Below are 26,918 nucleotides of genomic sequence, written 5' to 3'. Positions count from 1 at the left end.
TGACAGAGCCTTTCCTCCACATCTGAATGCGCTTTGAGTTGAGGAGGGGAAAGAAGTGGGAGGCTGCCGTGATGCCACGTTCTTGTGCTTTAACCGCTATGTTTTCCTTATATACTGGACACCTGTTTCAGATTTTATTGGAAATAAGTTTCAGCCTGCTTCAGTATGTCTTTCACTTTCTATTTATTACCCTCTTTCATTCGTGGCAGACAGGCTCTCAAAGTCTGGAGAATGTTTGCAACAAACAATGCTATAACAACCTTAGGGACTCCCGACCCTGAATCAAACTGTAATACAGTGGAAGACGTATTATAGAAAAGAGCTCGTAAGGGCAACCTACAATGCAGACAGGTATACAAAACATGGTTCCCCTGTAAGAGGACCTGGTTCACAACATTGGTTATGATGCTCAAAACTGTGAATCAAAGAGGTGCATTATTATTATATACTTGCTCTTTGCTACTACTTTTTTGATGAGAAGATACAGAGTCACTATAGGTAACTTTCATTTAATTTAATATTTATTTTCATTTTATATCCAGGTCACATTTTCTACATTAAAATATAATCATGCTGTCCTCCCCCGCCCCCACCCCCTACACCTTCAGAGAAAAAACTGAAGAACTTTACACAACTTGAAAGAAAGATGGAATGCACGGAGAAGCTGCTATTGCACCCAAGGAACAAAGAACACAGAGACCCAACAGGAGACACGTCAGAAGTGCATAGAAGACAGCTCAGGGCTCGCAGCAGGAAGGAGGAGGAATTAAAAGGCTAAAGCTTTTAATGCTGTCACTTGTGCCACAAGACTACCCTGAAAAGGCAAAGAGGTTGAAAAGCAGGACCCAATGGGGGATTTCCCAAAGGCTACTATCTAACAGAGTTTAAAATATCCATACATTAAATTAAAAAATCCATAAACAGAAGTGCTTTCTCTTCCCCACTTGCCTTTCTAGCATCTGGTCAACATTCTAGAAACTTAAAACCACTGTTGGCATGTCCAAGTGTAGAAAGGATTTTTTTTTTAACTCTTAAACAATTGTATCCCAACTCTTTCCAAGCAAAGTTCTATTAATTATTGTAATGATGATTCTTCTGCATGGAAACCCAGTAAGGATCATTAGGACAGGGCATCTTGCTGCTCAGAGCGATGCCAGCAGGGCAAAAGTGGCATGATTCTGTGTTATTCATAGGGAGGAAGAGCAGTAAGACATGGAGGTTGAAGCTAATCCGTACCAAAGAGGAAATGGAAACTCCTTTTCTAGTCTATCTATTAGACAGGAAAGAGCAGGCGGGCAGTAAAAACCATCTGCTGAGAGCAGCGGCACAGACCCTGAGGCATACCAAAATCTAAAACCAGCACTCAGGAAAGCCTCTTGGCTCTGAGAAGTGTCTTTCAGACCCCTCTCTTGTCCCTAGCTTGGAGACCAAAGCACTGTAACTTCAGATAGTGATACTATTGCCAGGGTGGAGAGGCAAGGGCTAAGAGACCCCAATAATGAGGACACTAGGCAGTAAGGTACACCACTATGTACAAATACACACATTGATGAAAAACTCCACCTCCAACTCTCAGCTGCTTTGAAGAAAGCGTTGGAAGGATCCAGGTTTTTCTAAACAGGGGATATTTTAAAGTCTGTTAGCAGTTTAAAACATTGCAACACTGGCACAGTATGTTACCTAGTCTTTGTTTTTAATTACAGGGTAACACAGTAAACTCCAACACAAAGGTGGGGATGGGGGAGTGCAAAAGGAATAAAGAAAATAGAACCAGTACTTCACAAGAGCATCGAGCCAGCGATGAAGTAGCAGCTAATGCTTCGCAGAGTCTCGAGGGTAGAATTCGCTCAGGGTGCTCTGAGGGATCCTCTTCAGCATTTCTTTGGGGAAGATTCGGAGCAGTTGCCAGCCAATGTCCAAAGTCTCATACACAGTGCGGTTTTCATAAGGACCTTACAAAAAATTGAGATCAGATGAGTAAAGGCCAACTACTGTTAACTTACCAGAGAGTTATTCAAAATTTACTCTGTTATGGGCCTAGCACTGGGAGCATGAAGTATAAAAAAGAGACACAAATAGCTAGGTCCCCCTGGACTGGATGTGACTGAATGTAGAAATGAGGGTTTAGACATAAGAATAAGTGAAAAGGGAGAAAGCCGCAGGGAGAAACATCGGGTAGTCATGAGCGTGTGTACACACACACATGCCTTTTTCTGATAACTGGGTGGGCTCTAAATAGATTCCAAGGAATACAGAAACTAGAGTCAGGGTTTTATCCAGGGAGTAATGAGAAAACTGTTCCTCAGAAAAAAGAGGCCAGCCTGAAGGAGTTTAGTACAGACACATAAGAAGCCTAAATGCCAATTACGCTCCTGAATAGGGCAGTGGTTTTCAAAGTTGTTATTGCCATTATTATTTTTAATAGCAAAGTCATCCTTATCCTGCAAATGAATCTCATATTTTGGCTAAGGAGTTAGAGTTCTTGGTCCTTTTTTCTACCAGAATTAATTGTTATCCTTTAAAGTAAGGTTCTACATAATTTTTTAAGAAAACCCAGCAATCATATTTGGGGGATTTTTAATGTTAATAAAAACACATCTTTTATAAATACCAATGAGGTAAAAAACAGAGTTCATCAGCATTAGCAGACCAAACAAAACAGCTCAAAAGCCCTGCACATGCTATGTGATTAAAACCACCACAGACTTTTTAACAGAAGGACACTCAATATAGTTAACAGTAAATTTACTTCAGCAATGGTATAGAGAGCTGGGGAGACTGGTGAAGACACAGGCCACAGACGAGGAGAGAAGGACTAGACTAGGTCTTCCGACTCAGAGAGGACAGAGGTCAGTATAGCTTCAACATCACCCAGAAACGTCAAAACAGACTCTCTGGCCCCACCCAGATCTACTGAATCAGATCTGCATTTCAACAAGCTCCCCAGTAGATTCAAAGGTGTGTTCAATTTTGAGAAACACTGGCCTAAGTTACATTAGGAACAACAACAACAAAAAAAACAGAACAGGATGTTTTAAAGGAGAACAATGCAAAGTAGCCAATATTTAATGATGGAAAATAAATGAAAAAGGTTAAGAATCCCTAATTCCTGAGCCTGGGCTAACTGGGACAATGGTCATGCGAGAGGTAGACAGAAATTGAAAAGGGAATTAGTTGCTAGGCAGGTGGTCAGTTGGGAAAATCCTCTGCTTCTCACCATGAGAAGTCTGAGAAGGTAGTGGCATAAACAAAGTTATCCCAGTTAGAGACGTGGGATTAGAGCTTCAGAAAGAGGCTGCTGCTGCTGCTGCTGCTGCTGCTGCTGCTAAGTCGCTTCAGTCATGTCCAACTCTGTGCGACCCCATAGACGGCAGCCTGCTAGGCTCCCCCGTCCCTGGGATTCTCCAGGTAAGAACACTGGAGTGGGTTGCCATTTCCTTCTCCAATGCATGAAAGTGAAAAGTGAAAGTGAAGTCGCTCAGTCGTTCCCGACTCTTAGCAACCCCATGGACTGCAGCCTACCAGGCTCCTCCATCCGTGGGATTTTCCAGGCAAGAGTACTGGAGTGGGGTGCCATTGCCTTCTCCCAGAAAGAGGCTAAAGGCTCATAAACAGGAAGTCAGTCAGTGTAGGGGGAAAAGCACAGAAAGAAGAGGTAATTAAGCTTTTGGAAACATTAACAATTAAGAAGCAAGAAGATAGGAAATCAGGAAGATGAAGATAGATGGACTGGAAAAGTCTGAAAGCCCCAAAACCAGAGAAGAGCACTCCAGAGAGGTTAAGAAGAAGGGACAAGGGAGGCAGCAGAGCAGAAGGCTGGTTGTAAGAAGGGAAAGAGTAAGACAGGAGCCAAATAACTGGATCAAGGAGTTGAAGGCAGAGGGCTAAGAAGAAAGACATGGCAAGTGGCTGAAAGAACCTCTTCTCCGATCAGAAGGAAAACTGCATGGAGACCAATGTAAATTCTCTCAGACTAGGAAAGAAGTCCTCAAAACTACCTAGGATGCTGTTTATATTCATGGGAAAACAGTCATCTTACCCTGAGCAATAAAGTTCCTCTCAAACTTCTGCAGAAATTCCAAGTAAAGAAGATCATCTGAGGTAAGAGCTTCTTCTCCAACGACAGCTTTCATGGCTTGTACATCCTTACCAATAGCATAGCACGCATACTACAGAGACAAAAGCAGAGATAAGGTTTTATAAATATTAAGAATAATCTGGGCTACAGAAGTGTACTGCTACAGCTATCTTCACAGGATTTCATACTACTTCCAAATGTAATTCACAAAGTTCATATGCAAGTCACTCAGAAAGGAATCTTCAGGCACACAGTACATCAACATTACAAACAATGTACAAAAAAATGCTCTCTCAACGTATCAATGAGCTTACATTTTGTAGAGCATTTTCATATAACTTACACTATGAGAGAAATCCATCTCTAAATTCTATTCAAAAAAATACTTATGATGTTAGTAGGTTTATCATGCCTATTTTAAGGTCAAATGCATTTTCCTTTAATTATGCTTGCTATACAATCTCAGGGCTATAGAAACCAAGGATTTCACAGAATATATATGTACCCCTTAGTGTTCTGGTGATTGCCTACTATGTTAAACAAAAAATAAGGTAGAATATTCTTTCAGAAATACTGTATAATTACTATTAAGGTTATTAATAAAAACTTAAAGGCTTTAGGCCTTGATTTTTTTACTTAAAAACTAATTCATACACTATGGGAGGCAGGTCTCAAGCATGTGGTTCTTTTTTTTCCTTGTCTTTAAACTTTATTCGCATCTGAGACTGGAGAGGGGATGGGGTGGGAGGGATCAAGGACCTGAGGAGCAGGTGGGAAGACCTATCTCACTCAGGACACATGAGTCCTTACACAGCTGTCAGGTGGACGAACTGAGTGGAGAGGGGAAAGGTCTCCTCTTTGCTGACAACTGGCAACTCAGGGAGAGACCCTTGGGCCCCACGCCAGATAGAAGCAGTGAGCCACACCCAAGGGCCAGCTTCTAAGACCTAAGTAGCTATGTGCTTAGTCACTCAGTCATGTCCGACTCTCTGTGACCCTTTGGGCTGTAGCCTGCTAGGCTCCTCTGTCCATAGGATTTCCCAGGCAATGATACTGGAGTGGTTTGCCATTTCCTTCTCCTAGGCATGTGATTTTTGATCTTTGTCATGAGCATTTACTTATCCTTATGAGAAAACTACTAGGCTCTAATGAATTCCACCGATATTCCACTATTCTATATTACACTCCTGCTTTAATGGGGGAGAAGAAAAGTGATGTGGAAAAAAGACAAGAGGTGTTAAGAAAGCAGAAGGAATGAACTAAGAAAGCACTCATTCTGGAGAGCACACACATACCAGCTGGTTAGACACATCGGCGTGATCCTTTCTGGTCATGCCTTCTCCAATAGCAGACTTCATCAACCGCGACAAGGAGGGCAGCACATTAATGGGTGGATAAATCTTGGGTAAAATGGGAAGGGAGAAAATATATTTAAGTACAAAATTCAAGCTTTACTGGTAGTAAAGGATTGTGAAGCTCATTATTATTATTTAAATTGGATAAAGCTGCTGCTTTTGCTTTCTAGATGAGTCCTAGTATCTTTTCCTGGTAAGGAAGAAATATTTTAAAGCTTAAGACTTCTTCTGCGAAATCAAATCCAAAAAGTAAAATCTACAAAACAGTACAAGATTATATTAAAAAAACTGAAATTTCAAAATCTGTCTGCAATATCAAATCCAAAATGGTTCTGAACTCTCATAAAATTACACATAAAAAGATTTAACAATTTCATCAAAAAGCTCATTATTAGATGCTGGCATCTATTAAAGAATAATTAAAAGATTCCATTTTTGATTTCTCAGCATAAAAAAGAATGATATCTTGCTGCTTGTGACAACATGGATGCACCATGAGGGCACTATGCTAAGTGAAATAAGTCAGAGAGAAAAAGATAAAAGAGAAATATGTATAATGTATAAAAAAGGAGAATATGTACAATCTCACATCCATGAGATCTTAAAAAACAAATTGTTGAGCTCACAGAGAACAAACTGGTGGCTGCCTGAGGCAAGGGATGGGGGTGGGAAAAACGGGTGAGGGAGATCAAAGGGTAAGTGGTGACGTCAGTAAGTCACATGGATGGAATGATCAGCATGGTGGCTGTGTAAGCTAATAACGCTGTGCTGCGTATTTAAAGGTAGCTAGAAGACTGGATCTCCAAAATTCTCATCTTAAGAAAAAAAACTTTAACTATGTAAGGTGACACGTTAACTGGGCTTACTGTGGTGATCATTTTGCAACAAATACAAATATCAAACCATCACACTGTACACCTGTGACTAATGAAATGTTATGTCAATTATACCTCAATTAAAAATAACAATAAAAAGGAAAATAATCTGAAAAATCTATTTTTATATTAGTAACAAAACTGGTGGACCATGCCATTTTGGAATAAAGACCCGAAAAGAGTTCTTTGAGACAATGGACTCTACTTTAAGGCATAAGAAAAGTGGAAATTTAATTTTTAATTCTGGCAGTCTTCTCCACACTAGGATTTTAGTATTACAGAAATGACAGTTTCATAGTCATATTAAAAACAATTCAAGTTGGTGTTTTCTAAATAAATAATTCCTAAGAGCAAAGTCAGAGACACTAAAGAATAACTGAAGAATAGATGTGTAAGCTTATGGCACTGCACAAGTGTTCAATACCTGTCTGTTGTGTAGCTGTCTGTCCACATAGATCTGCCCCTCTGTAATATATCCAGTCAAGTCAGGGATTGGGTGAGTGATATCTACCAGAGGAAGACATGTGATGTTAGTTACTGTCCATCTCATATAAACAAACCCACAGGAAGTCGATCTGTACTACTTAAAATATATAAATATAAAATAATATGTGCTATATAAAATAATTTTCTGTGATGATGGAAAAATTCTTTATCTGTGCTATGCAATATGGCAGCCACTGGTCAAATGTGGCTACTGAACACATGAAATGTGGCTACTGTGACTGAAATGTTTTATTTCAAAACTTTATCTGATTTTAATAAAGTTTAGAATTTAAACAGCCAAAATGGTTAGAGGTTACCACAATGGCCAGTTTAACTTACTTGGTTGCAGCACAGATATGTGTTGACGCAAGTTAAATTAGTTACATTCATAAAAAGCACTATTTCTCCTAGATGTGCTGCCTCTCCCCCAAGTATAAATAACGTTCCATTTAAACACAAAGTTCGCTTGCAGAGATTTGACCATCTGATGTATACTGAGACAGCACTCTTCCATAAGTTATCCCAGATGGGTACCCAACATTTCAACATGGGAAATACAAACAGGCTAAACAAGTAACGCAGCACTACAGGCAGCACCAGCAGGCCCTACAGAGCAAGGTGTCCCTAGTCTGTTCAGACAGCAATCTTGTAGCTACTTCCTTGGAACAAATCATCGTCACGTCTGAGGTAGTACTCAGACTGCCTGGGTTCTAAAGCCACCACTTCCTATTCGGGACACTTTACCTCCCCGTGCCTCACAGCAGAGCAGACACCTCAAAGTCACCATGAAGATCAAATGAGTCAATATTTACAAAACACTTGAAACAGTGCTCAGTTATAGTTCTTACTGTTTCTGAAAATATTCTGTAAAAGTATTAAAAAAAAAAACTAAGATAAAGACAAAAAGACACTAACATAAGGGGAATGCTGAAAGTCTCACCCAGGAGCTGCTGGGCGGACACCCAGGCAGGCACTGCACTGTGCGCTTACAGACATGGTAATTTTTAACAAGCCTTGTCAGTCATTCTACCTCCAGTCTTGTGGCATTTGCTACTTGTGCTCTTTATCTGGCACCTAAGCTACCTTAAATTACTGGTGCACATATATAAAGAAAACATCCAAGTAGAATGAGTAGTTTACAATAAGAAGAGCTCATACGTTTTAAAAAATTTCCTTACATCTGGACCAGTGGACTGCAAATAGCAGACACTAAATACTAGCTAATTAATAAAAATTAAAATTACAAGAAAATTTTTTCTACTAAAGAATAATTATAGGTAGTTTTGAAATGAAAAAATTTTATTAGAAACAAATCAATAGGTAAACTCAACTCCTGGAGAATACTCTCAAAACGATAGTGATATTCTCTCTTGAAATTAAAGCCCTTTACAATGATCAGGCCTGCTATAATCCAAAGACGCAAAACTTACCATCGTTAGGCATGGTGAGAATAGGAATTTGAGTAATAGAGCCATTTCGACCTTCCACTCGACCAGCACGTTCATATATTGTGGCTAAATCTGTATACATGTAACCTGGGAAACCTCGTCGACCAGGAACCTCTTCCCTGGCTGCTGAAACCTGACAGTGAGTCAAGGAGAATAGTATCACATACCAGAATATGAGAACTAACGCTTGGTTAGAACATGTTTGTTTGAATAGACCAAATTACAAAGTCAGAAATATCATCTTGTTCATTTTAAGTATTGTCTCATTAAGAAAAATCTAGCAACAAAATTTCAGATTATTCTACAACAGAAATGTTGACAAGTGGGGACCAGAAGCTTTTTGTTAAAATCATTATTGCCATAACAAGAATCTTTAAATAGCTTGCCAGAAGAAAATCCAGCTTGCAATTTTATAAATCAAAGGAAGTCCATTTTAAAACCAAGAGAACACTCTCAGTTCACACGATTTATTTCATCTTATGTATCCTGCAGATTTACATAGACTAACTCTGAAAAAAATCAAAAGGGAAAAAAAAAAATATATATATATATACATAAATCATTTGATGCATTTTATGTGTGTGTGCTTAGTCGTATCTGATTCTGCAAACCCACGGACTGTAGCCTGCCAGGCTCCTCTGTCCATGGGATTTCCCAGGCAAGAATGGAGTGAGTTGCCATTTCCTTCTCCAGATATACTTTACATACATCATTTAATTTAATCCTCACAAGAACTCTAATGAAGAAGTTAATATTAACCCCAATTTACAACTGGAATCAAGGGCCAGATAATTTCCCTAGATCACTGCACAAGAACAGTAATAAAAGGTCTTTCTCTCGGAGACATGCACACTAGAATATTATGTATACATATTAATCTACAACCACTAAGAACCCTAAAGCATGAAGCCCAACTGCTAAGTGCTACTTCGGCACCTCCAAGAGTACGCTCCATCAGAGCTACTCAAACTGTGGCCTGCAGACCAGTTTTTATCAATGTGGCATGCTGCAGTCCATGGGGTCACAGTCATACATGACTTAGCAACTGAACATCAAAGGAGATCATGTAGAAAGCAAGATAAACATATAGAAAACTTAAGTGTCTATTTGACAGAATAGCTGTCTGTTGAATCTAATAATTTTTTTTAAAGGGCTTTTAAATTGTCTTTCTTAAAAATTTTCACTAATACTTATTTTCACTGCCTTTTATGTAAGTATGGATGGATGGATGGGAGAAAAAAAGTCCTTCAATGGAAAAGCACCAAAGCAGAGTGAGATATGGTGACAGATCTTAAGGAATTTTAAGAAGCTAGATATTTATATAGCAAGTCTCTTCAGAAGTCTTTTTCTCTTTTTTACATACTTAAAAGAGCAACTCATTCAAAATTTCCTAACTTGCATCAGAACACACCCCACACTTCTGGATGCTAGAATCTTATATTGTTTCTAAATACTGAGTTTTCTGAAGGGAAAAAAGTTCTGAAGAGGGTTCTGCCAGAGTATAGTCTTTATTTATGTAAATAAATAAAAATTTACATCACTGAAAATGAAATTCCTGGAAAGGGCTAAAAATGGACTGTCCAGAGAGACAGAACTTCCTGGTAGAGTAGCTGATTAAATAGCTTGCATGATTCACTCTCTTTAAGAATCCAATCTTTTTCTTTTTTAGTATTTATTTAATCACTCATTCATTGGCTGTGTCACATCTTAGTTGCAGCACACGGGCTTAGCTGCTCCGTGGCATGTGGAAACCTAGTTCTCTCACCTGGGATCAAACACACGACCCCTGCACTAGAAGGTGGATTCTTAACCACTGGACCACCAGGAAAAGTCCTGAGAATCCAGTCTTAATCAATGGAGACAGTGACAGTATGATAAACAGGCTAATAATTTAAATCTCATTTTCAATCATTTCAACTAGGCTGACAAAAATAGTATTTTCTTTCCTGATTAAGGTGTTACACTAACATATGAATAATTAATTTTAAAAAATGATTAAAAAAAAATGAAAACTTGCAGAGCAACAAGATAACCTACTGTAATTAAGAGAAAAATTACCTCTCGAAGTGCTTCAGCATAAGAACTCATGTCTGTTAGGATAACCAATACATGTTTCTCACACTGATAGGCCAGGAACTCGGCCGTGGTTAGAGCCAATCGAGGAGTGATAATTCGCTCAATACTGAAATGAAACATTAAGTACTATGTCACGCAGACAAAAAGGCCAAAAACAAAATAAAATGATTCCGGAAATAACAGTACAATCTCCCATTTAAAGTTTTACACAAACTGAGGAAGGTGAAGCAATTACTACTTTAAAAGTCTTAAGGCAGAGTTCTTTTATGTATTTACTCAGTGCTACACAGCTAAATTGACTATTTTATAAATGCCCCATAATTTCTCAGAACTACATAGTTCTCAAAATCTAGCAAGAAAGGAAGCGAGTGAGAAGGAGAAAGGAGGAAACAACAGGGGCCAGATTTTACAGGCAAGAGGAAAAAGTCATTTACTGAGTATGGCCATGTGCTAAGTAACTTATTATCTCATTTAATATGCACAACTCTGTGAGACAAGTATTATTTATCACATTTTACAAAAGAAGACATTGAGCTTCAGAGCCTAAATGACTTGCCCAAAACCAAGTGACCTGCAAAAAGCAGAGCTGGAATTTACATATGGTTATCTTATTCCTAGGCCCATGAAGCTTTCATTATGTTTTACCTCCCTAGTCTAAGGTAATATTTTTGACCAGAAGCATGTGTAAACAGAGAGAAACAGCATATTTGTTTACTTACGTTGGGTCATTAGCCAAGTTCAAAAACAGGCAGACATTGTCCATTGAGCCATTTTCCTCAAAGTCAGATTTGAAGAACCGGGCAGTTTCCATGTTTACCTAAATAGCAATGACTTCATCAGTGCTCAGAGACGCAAGATTCTCAGTATTTCTTTTTCTTTTTTTCCCCCAGCATTTATTTCTAATGAAGGCCAAGCTATAGATATGCACTGCTCCTTCTTCTAAAGCTTCAGGTACTCCCAAAACATTCACAAAAGCCAAGAGAGTAAACAGTCAGCTTTGGGCACAAAGAGAATTATTCTTATATTCCAGTCAACTGCTAAATACTAATCCATGGTTTGCCCAAAATACCAAGTTGAAACTTCTCTACCTAGAGATAAATTGAATGATACATGTGTATTTTTCTACACTGTTTTAAGAACATAAGCAATTTTACATTTCATTCTAAAATAGGAAAAGATTATACTTACACCCATAGCAGCAAATACAATCGCAAAATTTTCCTCACTGTAGTCCACTACATCTTTGGACTTTTTTACCAAACCAGCCTGGCGACAGATTTGAGCTGCAATCTGATGGGGAGTATAAAAGGACAGGGTTGAAAGCTAAAATAATATTTTCTATAACAAAATAACCTTTATCCTACACTTTTGGGAATTAAATCACAAATGAAATTGGGATGTCTTAAAGGTCTTTCCCTAACAAAATTATTCTGCAATTTTTGCAAAGATTCCTAAGAGTAAGGAAGAAGTCAGATACACATGGATAAGAGAGTCAATGGAACTGGATGATATAAACAGTAACACTGAGTATTTACCTTGAAAATCCTTTAGTTGGTTTCTCACTAACAGTGAAACATTTGGAGATCCTTTCTTCTTAAATTTCACATCAAATAAATTCTAGTTCTCACCTCATTGTGCGGTAAGCCAGCAGCAGAGAAGATAGGAATCTTCTGCCCCCGAGCAATACTGTTCATGCCATCTATGGCCGAAATGCCAGTCTGAATCATCTCCTCTGGATAGATTCGACATTGAGGGTTGATTGGCTGGCCTAATGCATTTCCAAAAGAGAACATTGATACATATATATTTTAAGACTACAGTCATATAAAGCATTTATTTCTACTCAAAAAATGAGTTATTTTTGAAATCTGAAACTTTTTTCCATTAATATTTTGTAGATTAATAAATTATATAGTGTAGCAAGAGAGAAATCCTAATTTCAAAGCCATTATGGCTCTACTACTTATATTTCAGATACATTGTAATATTATAGTAATATATAGTAATATTTTACAATATCTTGTAGTATTTGACATAAAAAATTAAGATAAGCTCTGGGAAAAATAAAATTACTAAATAATTAACAAAATAACTAATTAAATATGAAGCATGTTGGTTATCTACTTAAGTATCATAAAAATCATCCTTTCTCTGACAAAGGTATAAGACAGATGTTATTTCCTCTAAACACAAAATCCATTTTCTGTCCCTACCCATGATGTCAAGGAAGTCTTCAGCCAGGACAACAGGACCTCTGTCAATGGGTTTTCCTGATCCATTGAATACCCGACCTGTTAAACAATGACAAGGCAGTACAGAGAATACAATGACTCAAATATTCACTTTTTTAACTGTGTTTTTAAACATTCACTTAAAAAAACTACATGGAAGTATGTTAAAAAGTAAACAGATCTCTGCTCAGAATGAATAACAGTATTTGTTTACCAAGCATATCCTCAGACACTGGCGTTCGGAGAATATCCCCGGTAAACTCACAGGACGTTTTCTTGGCATCTATACCTGAAGTCCCTTCAAATACCTATCAAGAAAGAAAACAGAAGAGTAAAAGAAATTTGATCATAAGTGCTTAAAATTTATTTGCCTCTTAAATGGCCCTTATAAAGTAAAATACATAAATGTATATACTACTTTTACTATCACTAACAAAGAAGTGTTCATGATAGGTGATGAACCAAACCTCCACCTCTTAACCAGGGTCATGCCTGCAGGCCAAACCTATTAAGCAAGCTAAGAATGTGTGTGTGTGTGTGTGTGTTTGTTTGTTTGTTTGTTTTTACAGTTTTAAAGGGTGGTTTTCTTTAAAAAAAAAAAAAAGAAGGCAAAGAAAGTGTAAAGACCATGCAACAGAGGAGACCTTAGATAAAACCTCACAAAGCCTAAAAACATCCACTATCTGGCCCCTTACAAAAATTCTGTTGACCTCTGCTTTAGATTACTTTTTAGTTGTTGTTCAGTCGCTTAGTTGTGTCTGTCTCTGCAATCCCATGGACTGCAGCACGCCAGGCTTCTCTGTCCTTCGCCATCTCCTAGAGCTTGCTCAAACTCATGTCTATTGAGTCAGTGATGCCATCCATATTACTTTTTAGGGCAATATGTTATTCTAGAAAACTGCCACTTTCTCTAGTCAGTAACATTAAAAACTAGACTTATCAGAGACAATTTACAGACACAGACTCAGATCTTGTTTTGGTTTCAACCCACAAGCTGTGAATTCTGTTTTTTTGTCTCTGTCTTTCTATGTGATTATCTGCTTCATTTCACCAATCAAAAAAAAAAAAAAAAAAAGCCATTTTACCAGTGGAGCTATTGGGCTAGAATGCACATAGGTGGCAGACATTTGGCAAGACAACAAGAAAAATTCATTTTCTTCCCTTACAGTCAGTAACCAATCTCTAAAGAAACAGAGGGGTCATGTGGTAGAAATGCATTAGATATGTACCATTTTATTATAAAATAGGCTTTGCACTAGACGGTCTTATGCAACTGCATGCTAATCTAAGTGTTCTGAGCACCTTCAATGGAAGTTAAGCTAAGCTGTGATGTTCAGTAGGTTCTGTGTACTAAATGCATTTTCAACTTAAATGGTATGTTCAACTTACTGACAGGTTTATCAAGCTGTCACCCCACAAGTAAGTCAAGGAAGATCTGTATACTTATGTGATAATCACCAGAAAACACTACCGGTGTTTCTTATGCTTTTTTGTGATTAGAAAAATGTTCAACTGGCCAGATTTTTCAAGTAATGCTTACCTGAACCACAGCTTTGGAACCACTAACTTCTAGAACTTGCCCACTCCGCTTCGTCCCATCAGGTAGAGTTAAGTGCACAATCTCAGCATATCTGGGAAACTAAATAGTAAAAAAACAAAGGCTCAATAAACCAATGTTCTAGAAGCCCAAATGCTCTCTAGGCTCTATCACAGCACACATGCTTGTGCAATCCCTACACGGCCCCTATACATGCAGGTATACATCAAGAGGTTAAAATATCCGCAGGTAGTTTAAGTCCTTAAAACACTCACTGCTGGCACACATTCTGGCAAACACAGCAAAAGGCATAGAAAGAAGAATCTTGATTCTATGGAAACACAGCAGTTAATTCTTTTTTCTTCCATGTATATTTTTAAGTTTTCAGACTATAGAAAGATGATAAAACTAACAACTATGTTCCCTCTACTCAGCAATGATGCTTGCTTCTGGGCTGTTTAATCACTAATCATCTTGTGCTGTTGGAGAACAGGAATAAAATGCAACTAAACAACAAAATAATTACTCATTATAAATAATGCTAATATACCCCCCTCAATATACACTTCTCCTAACCAGAAGTGTATTCCTCTAGTCCATTTTAATATTTTAAATTGCATGTTTCCAGAAATGTACCGTTAATGTTTCATTTGCCTAAAAGGGAACATACTAAACATATCATCTTGCAATTTGGTTTTTTCCCACTTGCCTGAATATTTTCGGTCCGTCATGGTAATATTTAAGATAAAGTCAAGTTGATATTACATTTCATCCAGCTGTTCTTCTATCACTGGTGTTCAAGGTTGTTCCAAATTTATACTAGTACAAACATACTGCAATGGACATTCTCACATGTGGCGTCTCATGCAAGTGGGTCTAAGTTTCCCTACGGTATTTAGTTACCTAGTGGCAGGTTACAGGTTGTGTCCATTTTTCTGCGAATTACTCTGCAAAGGAGTAATCTTTACAATTTCCTAGTAGCATAGAAAAGTATCTTTTCCCTACATCTTTGCCAATCTTATATCATCAAACTTTAATTTTTACCATTTTGATAAAATAAAGAATAGTATCTTTCAATTTGCATTTTTCTGATTCTACTAAGCATCTTTTCATATTCACTGACAATTCTCACTTCACTTCCTGTAACTGGCTTATTAACATATTTTCCTCACTTTTCAACTGAATCTGCTTATTCTAATTTACTTTTAGATAAGTCTCATAGATTCTGAATATTAATCCTTTTCCAAGTATCTGCTCCCAGTCTGTTTTTTAAATTTTATTTATGGTAATCTTAATCATACAGAAGTTTTTGCAATAAAATGACTTATTTGCCTTTATGATTTGCCTCTTTTTGTAGGAAAACCTTCCAATCTAAAATCACAAATAAAAATGGTCTTCCATATTGTCTTCTGATAGATTTTTCATGTTTAGGTCTTTAATCCATTTGGATTTATTTCTGGTAAGTAACTGTATTTTTCTCATTTTTCTTTTCTATACAGGAAGCCAAATGCCCCAACTCGTATGTACTGAGTAACACAAATAGCCCCCAGTGACTTGTAATGTAGCCTTTATCATTTATCAAGTCAAATTCTCAGGTGTGAGAAGAGCTGGTTTTAAGAATCTTAATTTTGTTCCACTGAAATGCCTGCTCACTCCTGCACCAAATCTTTATTATCTGCTTCTAACTGATTTTGTCACCTGGGGAGAATTCTGAGTCTTTTCATTCATGGGTATGGAATCTCCTCTTATTTGAAGTCTTCTTTTATGTCTTTCAACAAAGTTTCACAGTTTTCTGTAAAAAGTTACTAGTTATTCCAGTAGTTACTCCTGGCATACAAAACACTAATGATTTCTACAGACTGATCTTCTGTATCCAGCAACACTGTTTACCACCACTGTTTTTAACAGTCTGTCCACTGAATGACTTGTGTTTTCCGTTTAATCATAGTACCAAGAAATGATGATAGTTGTGCCTTTTCCTTTTTAATCCCTATATCCCCTAATTTCTTTTTCCCGCAACACTGATCAGGGTTCAAGCAAAAGGATAAACAAAGACGGACAGTGGTGGTGACAATGGGCCCCCTCATCTTGTTCCTGACTTAAATGGGAATGTTCCCAGAGTCTCCCCTTAAGGATGCTGTTTGTGGTAGGTTATGGTGGATAGCCTTTAAGAGATTTTGAAAGTTTGTTCTATCCCTTACTTCTAAAACCACCTTCTTTTTCTTCTTTTTTTTTTTTTTTTGTAAAGAAGCAAGTAATTTTATCAGATATATTTTTGGTATTTACTGAAAAAAGCATAAGCTTTCTCTAGCTTAATCTATGAATGACCTGAATTATACTGACATTTTCTAATATCAAATCATCTTTGTATTACTAGGATAAATTCTACTTTGTCATAATTCTGTTGACTTTTTAAAACATGCTCTTGCTAATATCCAATATGTGGATATTAGCAAGAGCATGTTTTAGTGGATATTAGCAAGAACATGTTTTAAAAAGTCAACAGAATTATGACAAAGTCGAATTTATCCTAGTAATACAAAAGATGATTTGATATTAGAAAATGTCAGTATAATTCAGGTCATTCATAGATTAAGCTAGAGAAAGCTTATGCTTTTTTCAGTAAATACCAAAAATATACCGGATAAAATTACTTATGCTCACAGTTTGGAATCTGTGCCTGTGAGTGAGAATAACTTTACTATTTCTTTTCTGATACTATCTTTTCTCTCGTTTGGGAATGAAAGATGTGCTACCTTCAGAAAATGAATTAAATATAGCAGTCTCCATCATCTATTCTGATACAATTTGTATAAAATTATATATTCCTTGATTCTAGTATATGCATTATGGCATATAAATTATTACAACTACATAAGCTTTATTTACCAGTTTTTCCTCAGTTGGAGTTATACCCCAAACATTCAATAAAACTTTCTCAGCTTTCTTAAAATTACTTCCTCCAAGATGTTTTTGAAGTCCTTCCCATTACTGACTCTCATAGTATCTTGTACTTACCCTTCACAGTCCTTACCAATTAGACATTTACATATTTGTACTGTATATTTTTGGTGCTGAGTTCAACATTTAATATACTTGAAACATGAGTATTTTTAGACTGTTTGAAAGTATGTTTATGCTTCATATTTTTAAAATATAAGCCCCCAATTTTATCTAAGAAGAAGTATATAAAAAAGAATAAAGGACAAAGATAAGTATTTAAAACAAATATTTAAAACAAAATATTTAAAATTTTTTTATTTAAAAAAATTTTAAATAAAAATATTTAAAAATATTTAAATAAAACAAAGTATTTAAAACAAATAATGTTCCAAATACTTTCTCAAAAAAGAAAAGTGTATGCTCCATCCTTTCACAAAACATTAATGGACATCTGCATACATGTACAACTTCAGTGCTACATACTGAAGCTCTGAATCAAATTGCATACTAGCTATGGCCAGGAGTAAGCTACATGCTTAATCTGATTTGTATAGGTACCCTGTCATGCATAAAAATATTAACTTAAATAAAGCTGAACAGACAATGCACTTTGCACTCTTTTAGGAAATGTCTTTTGATTACTTTCTGCATCTAGAAGGGCCACATGCCAAACATACTTTCGTCATTACTTCTCTCAACCAACTAATAAATGGGTACCTTTTCCCCAATCCACTCTCAACAACAACCAAAGCAGAATTACTGGGCATATTACACAAATTATTTCCTCTGAAGATATTTTAATCACAGAACTCAGGAGGCTTCACCCAAGGTACTCAATTATAAACTGTATTACATGCCTCTTTTTCTAAGATAATTCTTATTATATAGGTGTGGCTAAAAAAAAAAATGTAACAAAAGAGTCTTTCAACAAACTGAATAGGTAAAAGCTATTCTTCACTTGATGGTTTTAGCCGCTGTTGAGATAACCTGTAGTTTATTCATTACTTGAACACCAGTGTCAGGTCCTCAAAGATAAAGTTCATTGTTTATTCACTTAAAGACCTTAAAATTTAGTAGAGAAAAGAAAACAAATATGTAATAAGTAGTTATAATACTGTGACAAGAGCCATAAGATACTGTATATCTAATATCCTACAAGTCATAAAACATACTTACATATATTACAGTTATTTCCCTAATAAACCTAGGAGGTAGAACTACATTTTTAAATTAAAAATTTTTAAATTCATTAAAATTTAATTTTAATTAAGTAAAATAATTGTATTAAAATTTAATTTTTTAAACAAATTAAAAATTTTACAGATAAGGGACTCAAGGCCACAAGCAGAATCCACAACAGATCCAGTACTAGAATCCTATCTTCTGACTTCTGCTCTAAAATTCTTATCTCCTATGTAGCAATGACATTCAGACCAAGGAATGGCTTAAAATTTGTCATTTTTAATTACAAAAAACTACAGTTTTGAGTACTATGCTTTTAACTGCATAAATGGTTAGGTGATAAGGACAGTGGCATTACCTTAACATGGTCTAAGATCACTAGTGGACCATTAACTCCTGATACTGTCTTGTACGCTGGAAAGAAACAGAAACAGTCAGTGCCAGTCAAACAGGACACAGTCTCTATTACCTCTCTGGTATTACCAAAAATCCTCTACTTTGTCACATCCATTATTAAATGGAGCAACTCAAACAGTATGAAAGTTTTCACTGAATTCATAAATATGCCCCTATCTGGACAACTTTTCATAATTTCCCCTTCATTCAACCCAAACCATGTTGAAAGTGAAAGTGAAGTCGCTCAGTCGTGTCCGACTCTTTGTGACCCCATGGACTGTAGCCTACCAGGCTCCTCCGTCCATGGGATTTTCCAGGCAAGAGTACTGGAGTGGGTTGCCATTTCCTTTTCCAGAGGATCTTCCCGACCCAGGGATCGAACCCGCGTCTCCCGCATTGTAGGCAGACGCTTTACCGTCTGAGCCACCAGGCAAACCTCAAACCATGTTGAATTCTTACTATAAATGACACTGCTTCAAGGACCCAGGCTACAAAAACAAAGGCAAAGAGAGAGAGTTTCTACGAGTCCACAATTTTATGAGGAGGAGGGGAGTTAAGGGTTCTAACAGAGGTGTTCAGAGATCTGTGGAGCATGGGGAAGACAGTGCAGCTGTTCTTATTTAGAAGAAAAATGGTTTTATAGAAAAGGTGGCACTTAGCAAAGTAGACAGAAAAGAGGAAGGGAACCCCTTTTAAGCAAAAGTGACAAAACTCATGAAAGAAATCTGAGAAAAAGTAGTCTGTTAAGATAAAAAACCATCATTAAATGGTACCATAAAAACTGTGAAAAAAGAGCTTATGAAGGGGGATAAAAGGCCAGAGAACATACAAGTATCCTATAAAAAAAAAGTCAAATGTTACTGTCATTGTAGAAGCTTACATTTTCTACTGCAAATTATGCATAGCATCAAGCTACCCAAATCCCTCATTTTAGAAAAGATGTAGCCATTGGTGAACCACAACACAGCTCCATACCTGCCAAGTGTAATTAATAGTAATCATGTATAAATCAGAACTCAGGAGAGCAAATCCAACAATGTCAGAATTAACTAAATTTCATAATCAGAAAAGCTGAAAAAACAAATGAAATAATTTATAAGAAGCTGTTAATTAGTTGGGAAATTTTCACTTGCGTGATTTCTTATGAGGTCTTACACAGAAATTTCTGCATGAATGTAAATGCCCAAGAATAAGGAAACCATTTAAACAAGCAGTCTGATCACTCAAGGAGCTTCAGAATTTAAAGACACAATTTCTTTAGCCAGGAAGCAGTGCTCTGGTACAAACAGAGAGAGAGAGCAGGCAAGCACTATCAGGACACTTGTTTTCATTCTGAGGACATTTACCTCTTGACACCAAATATTTGCTTGAATACATTTATAACTGTAATGATCAACAGACGTCCCTGCTGTTGCTGCTAAGTCACTTCAGTCGTGTCCGTCTCTGTGCGACCCCATAGACGGCAGCGCACCAGGCTCCCCCATCCCTGGGATTCTCCAGGCAAGAACACTGGAGTGGGTTGCCATTTCCTTCTCCAATGCATGAAAGTGAAAAGTGAAAGTGAAGTCGCTCGGTCATGTCTTAGTGATCCCATGGGCTACAGCCTACCAGGCTCCTCCATCCATGGGATTTTCCAGGCAAGAGTCCTGGAGTGGGGTGCCACTGCCTTCTCCGAACAGAAGTCCCTACGTACTCTTTTTTCTTCAACCTTCGATAAAAAGGAAGTCACAACCTGAACGGATGTCCACGTAAACAAGTTAATTATGCCTCCAAGATTTTCCCAAATGGCTCAAGTGGTCAGGAATACACCTGCAATGTAAGACACACAGGAGATGTGGGTTCGATCCTTGTGTCAGGAAGATCCCCTGGAGGAGGAAACAGCAATCCACTCCAGTATTCTTGCCTGGGAAATCCCATGGACAGAGGAGGCTGGTGGGTTACAATTCATGGGGTCGAGAAGAGTAGGTAGGATATGACTGCACACCCAAGCAAGTAAGCAATTCGAGATTATTAGAAAGATCTCAATTGTTATATTTTCTACTACTTTTATGGTAATCCTCTGGACTCTTTTTTTTTTTTTTTTAACACTTTTTTATTACAAGACTACCGAGCATATGTGGAAATTCATCCTGGTGACTGTATCTAAAGCACAGATATTTGGAGGAAAAAAAAAGAATAAACAGATTAATTAAATTATGATATGATTAAATCGACCAAATAGAAAATGTAATACAGTCAGAAAAAAAGTTGTAAAATATAGTTTACAATAATTATTCACATTCAAGGCTGTACATCCATACAGATAACAACGTGGCCCCAAACATGAATTCAAGCCAAATAATTCATATATTAGATTTTAAATAACAGACTGAACTAGAGGCCAACAATAGCCAGCAAATAACTTTATACAAGAATAAAAATACAAAAGCGCTTTCAATGCATTGTTTTCATAGGTTCTTCTTCTTTTTTTAACTTTACAATATTGTATTGGTTTTGCCATATATCAACATGAATCCGCCACAGGTATACACATGTTCCCCATCCTGAACCCTCCTCCCTCCTCCCTCGCTTTGCCTGTACATCACAGTTACAGCTACAGACCAGGTAGAGAATACTACACATGTTATAACTGACTGCCACCAACCTGAAAAACAGTTAACATACTACTGATTCATCCTCCCTACTGTTTTAAAAATAATTCCTACCCCTGAAACAATTTCTTCCTTGTCTTATTTTATTTTTGGCAGTGTCACCTGGTGTGAGGGACTGTAGTTCCCTGATTGGGGACTGAACCCAGGCCAGGAAGCTAAAAGTGCAGAGTCCTAACCACTGGACCATCAGGGAATTCCCTGATTTTTCTCATTTTTTAAGAATACTTTTGTGTATATAATTTTGAAAAAAATTTTATTGGCATATAGTTGATTTACAATGTTGTGTTAGTTTCAGATGTTCTGCAAAGTGAATCAGTTATATACACACACACACACACAATTTACTCTTTTTAGATTCTTTCCCTCGTTGTTCTCATTTTAAGATTCCAAATATTGATTTTCAATGATTTTCTAGAATTGCTATGAGGATGTGCAAAGTGAACTACATTAGAAACACATTTTCTTAGCACCTGGCTTTTAAAACACTGACCTTTTCAAAAACCTTAACAGTTGGGAACAGGAGGATAGAGTGGGCCAGTGAGGGTAGGGGAATTCAGTTTTGAGATTTATAGGCAACTGCTGACTGTAACATCAGTAAAATGCTTCAGGTTCTGAAATTCTCTTTACTTTCTGGAAAAAATTGGCAACTTCTTTGAATTTTTAACCTCTTCAACAATGATCCTTTAGAATCTCATGTTTAATTTCAAGCTCATTCAAAACTATGAAGTTTTGCCAGTCACAAGACAAAAGTATGACCAAGAAAAAAACCACTAATGATTGCTTTTCCTGGAAAGAGTGAATCAAGTTGATTGCTATTATAGAAGACAAGATTCTACTTCATCACAGTCTCAAAATTTAAAACAATGTACGTAGCCTTCAAAAAAGCCAAGAACCATTCAAATTGATCAATACCAAAACCACCAATAATATTTAATAAGTACTCGACAGGAATTCTTTTTTAATCTCCGTAACAGATCTATGAGCTAATGACTATTATTCCAAGTGTTTTTTCCCCCCAGAAATTAAGTAACTTCCCTAAGGATCTGAACGTATACAGTCCACCTCCAGTCACTTTTTCTTTAACTCTGTGCTACAGCTCAGATTCTAAAACTGAACCGGTCCTTTTCTGTGATCTGCGACACTCTTGTGTCATTACTGAAAAATAATCTTTCTCCAATGGAGTGCAGGCATTAGAAAAGTTAAAACAGAAAAGGGAGAAACTGATGGAGATGCTTCAGCAGTTTTCTCTCACTGGTAAGCACCAGAAGACCACTTCAGATAAAAAGCAGAGTTTAAGCAACATGCTTGATTTAAATTAAAGTTGGATACAAAATAAACTAATACATGGCATAATCCAAACTAAACAGAATATATTACCAAAACAAACTGCTCCACCCTTGCAGAACATCTTCAGATAAGCTACCTTGTTTCAGTTCACAACAACACACTGGGAGGCAGGCAAGGCTGACATACACATTCCACACTTGAACTACATCTCTGAGAGACCTGTTACTAAATCAAAGAGCGAGGGCTAAAATTACTTTTGTTTGTTTGTGCCCCCTTCTCCTAATTCTAAGTTTGTACTCTATAACCCTTAGTCTCCAGTATAATTTAAAAATATGGAGATAACACAGTTCCTAGCATTAGACTACAAACGGGGAGAAGACAGTTTATATACAAACTATAGCTCCTTTCCATAATAAAAAAACGGTGGTGGGGGGAGGGCGGGGAAGACAAGCAGAGAAAACAACATCAAACACCACCTTTTATCTCTCAACAACATTTGCCCAGCTTTCCGCATCATTATTGGGCTTCCAAGGTGGCACTAGTGGTAAAGAATGCACCTGCCAATGCAGAAAACGTAAGAGATGCAGGTTCGATTCCTGGGTCAGAAGATTCCCTGGCAACTCACTCCAGTATTCTTGCCTGGAGAACCCCAATGTACAGAGAAGCCTGGTGGGCTACACTCCATAGGGTGGCAAAGAGTCAGACACAACTGAAGCGACTAAGCACGCACACACACCTCACCATTACTATTAACAGCCCAAAGCAAAGACAACTGTTTAGAGTAAAGCTGCCAAAGACACTAAGCTTTCTTCAAAATATCAAAATCCATTCACAAATTACATAAATATGCCTGTGTTTGACAATTATAATGACCACTCTTCTCTTGAAAATTCCAAACAAACAAGAACTTCGGTCTGCAAGAAATGATTAGAACTTTTGACAACAAAGCAGACATGGTTACATCTTTGATCCTGAATATTTAGGGAGGTGATAAATATTTAGACAACAACATCTTAAACCCCAAATCTACAAAGGTTTTAAGAAGCACATACTTGGTCAGATGACATCCTCTTCCTCCTACAGGATACAAGACTGTTCAACAGATCTAACACTCTTAATGATTGTGAAACTTTCAAAGAGAAAATTCAACAACCATTGCACAATATGGGATCTAGTCCTTCAGCCTCTTCCTTACCAGCAAAACAAAACCAGAACAATCATCATCTATTGTGTAAGAAAAGTAGAGACCCACACCTTGCAGGGGGCAAGGAGAGAGAGGTTCTAGAAAAAGGCCAGGCCAATGATTCCTTTACTGGACTTTTCACTGAGGTTAGCTTTACTTTATGACATAAGAACTGCAAGACAGGCGGACCTAGGATCTCAAGAAACAGGAGATTAAATCAAAATGTTTAACATCCAAAAGCTCTAAGTGTATTACTGAATCTTGCTCAAAGTATAAAAGAAAATCAAGTTTTATTTCCTTGTGACTAGAAATTTAACCAATGTGCTCAAGATTATTTCAAGTCTGCAGATCTCATTTTCCAGACCTTGTTAACAGCCCCATAATCCCCCAATTTTTCAACCAGCATCCTATTTGTACAGTGGAACTGCCAATATTCCACTCCTTTATTCAAAAAACACACATTAACTATAACTTTTCACTTAGGATGGTAACATCTTTAACTAGAAAAGTGACAAGGTTAATCAATATTTATTCAGAAGTGATTAAAGTGTTAACCAGAATCAAGAATGTAGCAATGTAAGAAAAAAATGACAAATGCTGTTAGCTGTTAGCATACATATGGTATCATTTGTGCTTTTTAGAATAATCCAGACATAGAAGGAAAACTCCAACCAAGTACACCAACTCCCTACTCCTGTTCCATCCACATTAAGGATTCAAACACTAAACTGTTAGAATAAGGGGTTTAAATACAAGCTACACAACAATTACAAAACAGAATGCCTTTTATGTGTGAGCACTGGACTAGGCACTGAGGATACAAAAAGGATTCCTGAACCACAAAGTTTCAGTTTTAAGCATTGTGTTGCAATCCTGCATCTTATCAGGGGGAATCTCATCTCCTGAAGTTCTTCAGCCACTGCTAAGCACACACAGACTGTCCAGAAATCATACCTCCCTTAAGAGCTCACAACCTTACTCATGGAGTACTCTTTCAACTACGTTTCAGTTGATACTCTGAATTGAGACTGAGTGAATAATTATATGGAAAAATGACTACTGCCTCTTCTAATCTTTTCCTAGAAGCACCACTAATGTCTTATCTGTTCCACCCAAAGAACATCAAAGCATACAAATGCAATTACTGAGAGTATCTGTAATTGTTAGGCACAAATGTATTCTTATGAATGCAACTTCTGTCAATTTCTTGAAATATTTACTTCAGCTCACACAAACTCCCAACTGGTATTCTCTAATGCAAATAATTGCCATTATAAAAAGCACATGGTGGGGGGGGGGGCGAAAAATTAGAAGTTTGGAATTACAATTTATATACTATTAGCCAATAGGACATACTGTACAGCACAGGGAACTATACTCAATATCTTGTAATAACCTTTATGATTTTATAATTATAAATTAATTTAATAACAGTATAATGGGAAAAATCTAAAAAGGGAAACACACACACACACATATATACATACATATAACTGAATCATTTTGCGGTACACCTGAAACTAACACAACGTTGTAGATCAACTATATCCCAAAAAAGAAAAAAAGAGCACATCTCAGCAAACCTATGATCAAGTCTTTCCTCCTTCTTCACACTGCAGTGCTGTCACATGACCCAGTGACTGATCAGGATGGGATTAGTCAGGAGGAGAGCGCCCAGACTGAAACCCTTCATCTGAAATTCTTTTTAACCCAAGAGCCACCCACAAATAGGCACTCTGGCAATTAACTAGTGTTGGGAAACATCAGGTGCTTTCCTAAATTGTAAAGAGTATACTTTCAGGGCTCATCCCCAATGCCTAAAGAAGGTCTGATGATACACAATCTTAATGATTAGTTTCTGTTGGAATGGCTGAGCAGTCCATTTAAGCCTGGTTATCAGGATTTTTTCACAATAACATTTTAAACATGCCTCTGCATATGTTTTGCATATATTCTACATACACAGGCAAAACTGCTTGTCTTCCTTAAGACAATCTTGCACTCAAGTTAATGGTAAGGAAAAAGGTCCAGCAGGAATGAAGACATCTGGAATTTTCCTGCTTTGTCAGTAATTAGGTGTCTAAAGCCTGGCAAGCCCTGTCTCTCTCAGAACCTTAGGCTTCTCACTGTAAAATGAGAGGCTTAGACTAGGATGACCTGCGGGGTACTTTTCAGCTCTGGCTTTCGCTGGTATTTAGATGTCCTCCTGCGGGGCTGCCTCTTCACCGAACAACATCTCCCTCTGCCTGTGGGACTGACCTCCATCCGAGAAAAGCCTGACCACGTCAGCGATGACACTACACCGTCTCCCTCGGCAGGACCTCAGAACCTGCCCTGAGGTCCACACCCGAGGCAAAGGGATGAGGAGGGGCGTTCCCTTGACCCTTGCAGATCCAAAAGAGGCCAGCAGAAGATCAGGAGGAGAGCTGCAAGGAGCGGCCTTGCCTCCAGGACAGGAAGCAAGCGCCTAAGCAGGCTCCAGCCTCGGGAAGCTGCACAGGGTAGGCAACAGACCAGAGCCCACCAACCCAGAAAGAAGTTCCCGATGGTGCTCTTCCCCTTAGTCCACCGCTGGCATGGAAATTAAGAGTCACTGAAAATCTCCTTCTAGAGAGAGACGCGGAGGTCGGGGTAGAGGGGCGCGAGATCGGAAAACAACCCTCCCCACCCCACCCACCCCTCTGGTTAAGCAGGTGAGTGGGAGCAAGGGGCTAAGAGCAGACAGGATTCGTCTTGCTTTCTGATACTTACTGAGACGAGGCTGGGAGAGGTAGTTCCGGCTAACTGCCAGCGCCTGCTCTCGAGACCCCGCCAGGGGCCCGCTGGTGGGTACTGGTAGCTCAGGCGCGGCCCCGTTCACGATCCCCCGCATCGCCCGCAGCGCCATCTTGTCTCCTCCGTCCCGACTGGCCCCGCAGCGACACCGCGCAGGCGCAGATATAGCTGGGGCGGCCCGCTCCCCGCTCCGCCCATGCGCGCTGTGGAGCCCCCGCCCCCTTGGCTGCGCCCCGCCCGCAGCCTCGTGACTTGGGCTCCGCGTGGGCGGGGCTAAACCAGCAAGCTGGGAGAGGAGCTGACCAGCGTGCTGGGAGGAGGGTTCCCCGACAGGGAGAGGGACCCAAAGAAAGGCAAGATTTAAGGGAGAAAGAGAAGAAAGGAGGGAGAGGGAAGAAAGGCAACTTCATACAAG

General features: G+C 38.0%; 1 protein-coding gene across 1 annotated transcript; it reads right to left on the bottom strand.

The window, feature by feature from the left end:
- Positions 1-499: 499 nt before the first annotated feature.
- ATP6V1B2 (ATPase H+ transporting V1 subunit B2) lies at positions 500-26,617 on the bottom strand. Its single transcript, NM_176671.3, is given in 14 exon segments — positions 500-1,952; positions 4,040-4,169; positions 5,374-5,478; positions 6,733-6,815; positions 8,225-8,375; positions 10,301-10,424; positions 11,038-11,135; positions 11,507-11,608; positions 11,947-12,086; positions 12,532-12,609; positions 12,764-12,857; positions 14,090-14,188; positions 18,570-18,625; positions 26,480-26,617. Coding segments are annotated over 14 exon segments (1,536 nt in total). The 5' UTR covers positions 26,616-26,617; the 3' UTR covers positions 500-1,812.
- Between the last annotated feature and the right edge of the window lie 301 nt (positions 26,618-26,918).

The sequence above is a fragment of the Bos taurus genome, chromosome 8 (assembly GCF_002263795.3).
Source record: "Bos taurus isolate L1 Dominette 01449 registration number 42190680 breed Hereford chromosome 8, ARS-UCD2.0, whole genome shotgun sequence".
NCBI classification, from domain to species: domain Eukaryota; kingdom Metazoa; phylum Chordata; class Mammalia; order Artiodactyla; family Bovidae; genus Bos; species Bos taurus.
Note: the sequence above shows the minus strand (reverse complement) of the source record. Positions and strands in the feature narration are given on the sequence as shown.